The 9,041-nt window shown below is 39.6% G+C and overlaps 1 protein-coding gene across 2 annotated transcripts in view; it reads right to left on the bottom strand.

The window, feature by feature from the left end:
• The window catches only part of ATL1 (atlastin GTPase 1), a 903,853-nt gene that overhangs the window by 184,113 nt on the left and 710,699 nt on the right, over nucleotides 1-9,041 (bottom strand). For both annotated transcript variants that reach the window (XM_044074302.1, XM_044074301.1), the window contains exon 10: nucleotides 496-552. In XM_044074302.1, the coding sequence (XP_043930237.1) occupies nucleotides 496-552 (57 nt within the window). The remainder of the gene's footprint in view (nucleotides 1-495; nucleotides 553-9,041) is intronic.

Genomic DNA, 9,041 nt, shown 5'->3' with positions numbered 1-9,041 from the left:
AGATTTTAATTTATGTTTTTCTATAGTATTTTATGCCAATGTATCAATATAAAATTATTCAACAAACTTTTATCATGCCATCTGAAATACTGTCACCATACAAATTACAAAAAGTATAGTGTCATGGGCACTTTTATCAAGACTTCTCTCCATATTTGTAGGTGTACTAGATCTGACAACTGTACACTGACATTGGGTGGCAGTTAGAAGAAAGCATAAAGACCTTACAAGGGAAAAAAATATTTCATTTCAATTAATTGCAAAATGAGCAGGTGGGATAGGAATGGGCCCATGGCTGACAAGAGATTCCTATCAAGCTTAATAAATGCATATAAACACATTAAAATAAATTATTATACATTGTACAGTTTTCCAAAAAAAGCAAATACACGATTACTGATTTCATAAAATTTACAAATTGCGACGTGTACGCTGTACTCTTTGTAAAATCAGGAGTAAAATCGAAAAGGCACACACAAATATAATTACAAGTACCTGGAGCATAGATTTGGGATGCGGTAGTTCTTCACCTTGATAAATCTTTATGTATGCCTTAAAAAAATGAAATATAAGATTAATTATGATTACTTTCTCAGCTAATACTTCAAGAGTGTATAAATCATGTTGTCTGCTAGCTTTAAATGATGCACCATGAAAGAAACAGTTTTAAATTGATTTCTATTGTTGCTACACAATGGCTTAGATTTTCTCCTTCCCTTGAATTATTGCACCTGACAGCCTTTCAGTAAAGCTGCTGTTGTATTTCAAATGTCTCAGTATTAATCCACAGTTATATTCAAACTTGCACTAATAACATGATGAGCTCTGCTTAGGTTAGGAGATTTCCATCATAACTGAAAGCCCGTATCCCTTGAGTTACAGTTAAAATGTCATTCTCACTGTATTGTCCAATTGAATAAGTTACATTCCCTATAGTTCAATTATACTCATAATTACTGTTTTCCACTTTGTGTGGCCTTTTGGTTATGATCCTGTGTTTTGTTGTATTTCGAGTACACTAACTAATGCACTCTAATTACTTGATTTTTGCCTTTATGGCTCAGGTTGCTCCTGAAAAGGTTCCTAAGGCCAGTGAATTTGCATAGTTAACAAATGTAAAAATGATTAAGCAAAAATTTTGTGAGTTGTCCCTGTGCCAATGTCACTTCTGAAGCTTCTGGTTTTCTATATAAACGTTAATAGCCTTTACTATTTTCTGTGCTGCTTTACTGCTGACCTTCCTCCATCATGGACTGTAGTCTTTTGTATGTTTTTAATACTTGATACGAAACAGTGACATGCCTACACTATGTTTTCACACATCCTACTGTTTGCAACATTAGTTAAGCAAATTCTTACATCCACTTTACTGCTCTGCCCTGTTCTCTGTCACTAACAATAATGGTTCTTCCCCACCTATTTTCATTTTTTGTGTGAGCCGTGCTACTGTACTCATTTAACGTGCACACATTCCTGAAGCTCTTGTATCAGCACTCCTATTTTTCTATTTTCACGGTTTGTCTCTCCACCTCCACATCTTATTTCCAGCACTTATTCTGGCCCATGGAGACTTCAAATATACCAAACAAATGGACCAGCACTATGGTAAACTGTTATGGAGAAAATAAACAAAAACTAAAACAAAACAAAACTTCAAAACACAGACACACAGAGTGTTTAACAATAGTTAACAAGTTTATTCACAACTCACAGAGGTTTCGGGTATGAACCCTTCTTCAGTGTGTATATCTTCAAAACTACCACACCTTTTATATTATTAAAAAGCATGTGACACAGCCAATAATTAAACAATCAAACAATTAAAATTAAAACTCTTTCTAGCTAAATCAGCAACTTACTGTTCATACATGTATTCCCTTAAATCATTTTTTACTCATACAAAACAATTATACAAAACTTTATATAAAACTTATAAAATTCATTCATATGCCCTTCAAAACATCATTTGTTATTTCTTTAATACTGGTTTAATACTGACAGATGTATTTATCCCTGGCCAACAATCAGCATTTAACCTTATAATCCAGTCGTATTCACAACTCCAGTATGTTATTCAGTTCACCATCCCTGCTATTCTTAAATTTAACATCTATAGCCCTGAACATGAATCTATGCTCACTTCCTTTATACATTACATGTTTTGCTAAAGCATTACTAGACACTTCCCTTCTTATTTCAGATTTATGCTCAGTAATTCTTTCTTTCAATTTTCCTGTACTCTTCCCTATGTGAAAGGCACAGCAGTTAGCCATGTACACTATATTGGGAGTGTCACAAGTGGCAAAGCATCTAAATACATATTCTCTATTACTCACTGGATGTGTAAATCTATTTTCCTTTAAAATATCAGTACAATACTTGCATTTATATCATAGTACTGTGCCTCTCTTTGTAGAGACCTGTGTTTTTTTATTAGTATCTAACATATCTTTATAACACAGCCTTTGTTTTAGACTTTTACACTTCTTATAATCAGAATTAGGTGTTATTCCTATTATATTGGTTGCCTCTGGTAAAGGTTTCAAAATGTCCCAGTTCTTCCTAATGATGCATTTAATCCCATCAGACCTTCTACTAAATGCTGTAATTTACCTTAAATACTTATTTCCTCTATTGTTACTACTATTATCACTAACCATAGTACCAGCTTCAGAAAAATATGGTTTGGACCAACTTTCCCCTAGTAGCTAATATATCAGCCTTCACATTCTGTAAGAGGGTGTCCTCATACCCTTGTTCCTTAAATTCAAGTATCATCTCATTAATATTATTACACAGTTCATCACCAGTATTAAGTCTGCTAGCTCTCATCAGCTGACTTTTAACTGTATTTTTAAATATGTGAGGTGCATGCATGCTAGTTCTATGAACATATCTGTTAATCTGTACCAGTTTTCTATAGATTTTGTTTGTGTCTTTCGGCTTTTCCCAGTTAGGGGTCGCCACAGCAGAACTCCGATCCGCTAATAGTTGGCAGTTGATTTTTACGTATTGGCTTGCCAGGCCTGACGCACAACCATCAACAAAGGTACGCCCATTCACACGTCTCCACGCAGAAGACGCTCTAGCTGAGAATCGAACCGGACAGCATCTTACTGTGAGGCGACAATGCTACCGCAGCACCACCAACGCGGGTACCAGTTTTCTATAGACTGATGTTGTTATATTACCATTCTCTTTTATCAACTTAATATCCAACTTATATTAGTACTTGAATATTCAACAGTAAAGTGTAGAAAGCTTGTGGTATGATTCAAATAATCAAGGTACTTCCGTATTATCGCAACCACAGTTCCGACAGGAGAAACAGCTCTCTTCCAAGCCCTTTTCCTGCAGATAAATGTACTCCAGAAACCTGACAATGTGTGCATATATATATTTCGGCAAGAAAGATGCACTATAAAGGTCTGCTGAAATAAATTATGACAGCAGCTGTTATAGTCATGTACCCTTCTTTACGTTAAGAATGCTGTCTTTGAACCTGTGTTCAGCAGAAACGTTCAGACATGGCGTTTAATGTACAGAAGTGGTCTGATGTGTACTTACATGTCTGCAATTATTCAAAGCCACAAAAGTATGCAAAAACCAGTGCAGCTACACAGTCTGTTTCAGTAACATTAAGTGGTAGCACATTATAAGTATGACACAACTGGCCAACCTACCGCTGAACTCTCCAGCTTTTCGTAGAATGTCCTTAATTTTGAATCATTTCCGATTTGGTGTAAAAGTTAGGATTTTCAAAAGCTGTCACTGCCTCTAACACTTCTTAGCTGTTGTTTTGGAAAAGAAATACTGAAAATCCAGGATAATTACACTTCCTATCTCATTCAACTGCAGAGCAGCACAACACATGTATATACAGTACTTAGTTGTGAAGGAAGTGTACCTGGTTTTGTTGAAAAAGTCCATTCTGCATTCCGTTAAAGAAAAGTTGACAACTATAAATCGTAAACAAGCACATAAGGTTGTCAGTGTTTCAGAAGGGCCAAAAATACTCCACCCTTTCAAATGTGCAGGAGAAGCCAAAACTTATCGGCACAAGTACGTCTCAGAAAAGAGACGTTTCTCCTGCTGGAAATGTGGTTGCGATAATACGCAAGTACCACAATCAACAAAAGAACTTCGCTCTGAGGTGTCTCCTGCCCATAGTGAAAATATATCATCCACGAAACATTTGAAAAAAATAAATTTCTTACTTAATTCAGATGTACTATTTAAAATATTTTCTTCCTCCCATTTTCCTACCACTATATTAGCATAAGTATTTCATAGGTTCATAGGTTCATACTAGGCTATCTTCCCAAGGGCATTTATAAGCCTAGCCCATAGTTATGTGGCTTTCGCCACCCCTTTAGTTTGAATAAAACTATGCCTATTATTTTGCTGTGCCTCTGTCAAGCAGTGACACTGAAGTAATCCCTGGGGTATATCTGCGATCTCCCATCCATTGGTCAAGATTCCTCTTGAACAAGGCCAGAGAGGTGCTCTGCCTCACATGCACCGGGATTTTGTTCCACAGCATAGGGAGTCTCTGGGTGATGAATCTGTTCCTCCAGCACGTCCTATTAATAACCGTGTCAAGGTTTAAGTCTCCCGCCCTTGTGGTTCTGAGGGATCTAGATTTTTTGAGGTGAAGCATATTCATCAAATCTGGGTTTGACATGGCCTTATATGTCAGGCACAGGTCACCTCTGAGCAAGCGGTATGAGACTGAATAGAGCTGGAGTTCTTTCAGTCGGGCAGCATAAGACATATTTTTGAGACCCTTTATCCTTTTGGTGAGGAACTTTTGGGGCCTTTCCAGCTGCTGCAGGTGTCGGGTCAGATACATTCCGAATGGGGCATTGTACTCAATCATAGGTCTAATGAGTGATTAGTACAGGGGGACGATGACCTCCCTTGATCTAGATGTGAATCCCTTCATGATCAGGTGGGCAATGTAGAAGGTTTTCCTGACTACTTTAGCAACATGAGTGTCAAACAAAAGGCTAGTGTCAACCTGGGTCCCCAGGTCCCTGATGACTTCTTCTGTGCTCAGTGGATTGCCACCTATATGGTAGCTAGGGGTAACCTTGTTTTTCCCGAAGGGTATGACTATGCATTCCTTGGCGTTTAACTTTAGGCCATGGCTCTGGCACCAGTTATCCGTTTCTGTGAGGCCCTTCTGAAGGATATCTGTCTCAGAAGTGTTTTCGACTATGGCGCCCAGTTTGCAGTCATCTGCAAACTTTGTCAGCCATAACCCTCCTGTGTTTGCTTGTACTTCAGAAAAGTAGATGCCGAACAAGAGTGGACCCAGGACTGAGCCCTGTGGGACACCACTTGTGACAGGCTTTGAGTCTGACATGGCTCCAGCAACTCTGACCCTGTGGGTTCTGTCACTTAGCCAGTTTGCAACCCATCTTGTGATGTATGGGTTTACATTCAAGCTAATGAGTTTTTCGATGATACCTGAGTGGGTATTGTGTCGAAGGCCTTTGCCAGGTCAAGGTAGGCTGTATGGACTGCCTTTCCCTCATCAATGGCCTTGGTGACTATTTTGAAAAAGTCAACCAAGTTTAAAAGGCATGATCTGCCTTTGACAAAGCCAAACTGGGTTGGATCCAAAGTCTGCAAGTTCCCTATGTCTTTATTTATGAGTTCCATTATGATCCTTCTCCATGGCTTTGCAGATAAGGCTTGTCAAGCTAATGGGACGGTAATTTCCTGGGTCGGTGGAGGCACCGCCCTTGTGAAGTGGGACCACAGTCGCCGTGCGCCACTCCTTGGGTACGTATCCTGAGGTGATGCTAAGATTAAACAGCTGTCCTAACTGCGGGTTTAATTCCTCATTGAGTTCGTAGAGCACACAGCCGGGGACACCATCCGGTCCCATGGATGCTGTGTTTTTTGCCTTGGAGAGCAGTTCTCACCTGGGCGGTGGAGATGGTTGGGGGCTTACAATCCGCTGGTATAGTGGTCTGTCCTTTTGGGGGGGGGAGAAGTTTGCACTGAACCTGTCAGCCAGTATGTTGGCAATGTGTGTAGGTTCAGTAATCTTCACATCATTTTGAACTAATTCTGAGCATATCTGGGAGTTTCCTCCTAGGTTTCTAACATAGCTAAAGAAGGCCTTATGATTGTCTTTTGTGTCCTTGGCGATTTTTCTGTCAAAATTAGCCTTGGATGATTTTATTTGAGCTCTTAGTTTTTTACTTATAATGATCAAAGGTGTCTTACCTTTCAAGGATTTTGCTCTATCTTGTAGTAGCTTCCTCCTTTTGTTGTAGAGCTTGTTTATGGCTGGGGTCCACCAGACTGGACGCTTGCCTTTGGTACAAAGAGTCTTAGTTTTGTTTGGGATTGCCTGATCCATGCAGTCTTGTAGGTGCTGGTAGAAGGCATTTGTAAGTGATTCAGCGGTTTGAGTAATGTTTACCACTGGCTCAGGGGCCTTAAAGGAGACCACACTAGTTTTTAGAAGTGTGAAGTTGGCTTTTGAGAAGTTTTTCACTGTGGTCTTTTTTATTTCTGGTGGGGGCGGGATGAGGACCTCCAGCGAGATTAGTTTATGATCTGATCTCACCAGTGAGGGGTATACTTCCGGTGTTGAACATTGTGATCCCATGTTTGTGATGATGAGATCAAGTATGTTTTCTCCTCTTGTGGGGATGGTGACTAGTTGTTCCATGGCATTTGAGTTTATGAACTCAAGGAACCTTTGGGCTAGAGAGTTTGGGCTTGAGTAGTGTCCCCAGTCTATATTAGGGTAGTTGAAGTCACCTAGTATGATGGTGTTTGGAGATACATTTATCCCCTCCAGTGTTTTCAGGAAGGCCATGTGAGGTTCCTGAGTTTGAGAGGGTGGCCTGTAACATGCTACAAATTGCAGAGCAGTCTTGCCTATGGTTAATTGCACCTGGATGGTCTCCGATGCATCGTGCATTGCCACCAACCTTGAGGTGTGGGTGTCCTTTATGAATATGGACACCCCCCCTCCTTTTTTGGTGGTGTCTGGATTTTGGGGCCGGAACGCATGATATGAGGTGAAACCTGGTAGTGCTGGGGTGCTCTCAGGAGCCTTGAACCAGGTTTCTGTCACAGCACAGACATCAATGTTCTCCATACTGAGAAGGGCCTCGAGTGCGTGCATCTTGAGATTGAGACTTCTGGCATTGAGCAGCATTACCCTTAGTTTTTTTCCTTTTTTGTGTTCTAGGGTGGTAGGTTTAGAATTTGAGCCTTGCCTAAAAAAGGCACTATGGGGGTGGCAAGAGCCTTTGCCAATATCCGGAAGCCCAGGGTGACAGGTGCAAGCCGTCCCTTGCGAAGCAGCGTGGCTTGTCCAGCATGTCATCCCAGGCAGACAGACATTGGATCCCCTTTGAATGACACCAGAATTTAAGCCAATTATTAAAGTTGATCATCTTATCACTGTATTGTGGCATCATTCTAGGTGAAGGTAGGATACTGCTCAAGGTCAGGGTCATACCTGCTTGGGCTACATAATCAGAGAGCTCCTCAATGTCTCTTTTCATGTAGTCCAAGGAGGTACATCTCAGGTCGTTGACACCAGCGTGGACAATGACGGAGTCGTACTTGTACCTGCTGTTGAGAGACCTGAGTGCTTGCTTTATGTGGCGGATTCTAGCGCCCGACAGGCAGCTTACTGTGACCTTCTCCTTACTCAGTCTGGTGAGCGGGACGTCAGTGTGTCTGACTATGGAGTCACTAATGACGAGTGTGTCTGGCATTGTGGCAAGTGAGGTACCCATTGCTACTCCTACTTTTTGATGTAATGCTCCTGAATTAAGTACTATTTCAAGTAAATCACATACATTTTCTGTACCTCTTCCTTTATCTGTATTAATACATACAAATTCATGTACAGCATTTATACCATATTCAGTGGGTATCACTGTAAATAAAGAGCATATATCTAGTGACAAGTAAGCAATCTTCAGTGATGAAGATCAAGTTCCCTGTGTGGAATGAAAGTGTTTAATTTGATGTGCATTTGTTGTACATATTAAAGTTTTTACATTTTTGGATCTGTTGGTGTGATTTGTCTTGCCTTTATTGGAGCCAGTGTGCTGGATTGAGTACTTTTGTGGATTACTGGTTTGTTTGCAGCTTACTCAGTTCTTTTCCACCTTTTTTGTCTGTTTAAAGTTAAAAGTCAGCTGATGAGAGCTAGAAGACGTAATACTAGTGATGAACTATGTAATAATAATATTAATGAGATGATACTTGAATTTAATGAAAAAGGGTATGAGAACACCCTCTTACAGAATGCTAAGGCTGATACATTAACTACTAGGGAAAGTTGGTCCAAACCATATTTTTCAGAAACTAGTACTATAGTTAGTGATAATAGTAGTAACAATAGAGGAAATAAGTATTTAAGGTAAATTACAACATTTAGTAGAAGGTCTGATGGGATTAAATGCATCATTAGGAAGAACTGGGACATTTTGAAACCTTTACCAGAGGCAACCAATATAATAGGAATAACACCTAATTCTGGTTATAAGAAGTGTAAAAATCTGAAACAAAGGCTGTGTTATAAATATATGTTAGATACTAATAAAAGAACACAGGCCTCTACAAAGAGAGGCACAACACCATGCTATAAATGCAAGTGTTGTACTGATATTTTGAAGGAAAATATATTTACACATCCAGTGAGTAATAGAGAATATGTACTTAGATGTTTTGCCACTTGTGACACTCAGTATAGTGTACATGGCTAACCATGTAAAATGCTGTGCCTTTTACATAGGGAAGAGTACAAGAAAAGTGAAAGAAAGTTACTGAGCATAAATCTGAAATAAGAAGGGAAGTGTCTAGTAATGCTTTAGCAAAACATATAATGGGTAAAGGAAGTGAGCATAGGTTCATGTTCAGGGTTATAGATGTTAAATTTAAGAACAGGAGGGGTGGTGACCAGAATAACATACTGGAGTTATGTGAATACGACTGGATTATAAGGTTAAATGCTGATTGTTGGTCAGGGCTAAATGCATCTGTCAGTATTAAAC

The sequence above is a fragment of the Protopterus annectens genome, chromosome 6.part0 (genome assembly GCF_019279795.1).
Source record: "Protopterus annectens isolate FY-2018-M chromosome 6.part0, PAN1.0, whole genome shotgun sequence".
NCBI lineage: Eukaryota > Metazoa > Chordata > Ceratodontiformes > Protopteridae > Protopterus > Protopterus annectens.
The sequence above is the reverse complement of the archived record's forward strand: the minus strand, read 5'-3'. Positions and strand labels throughout refer to the sequence as shown.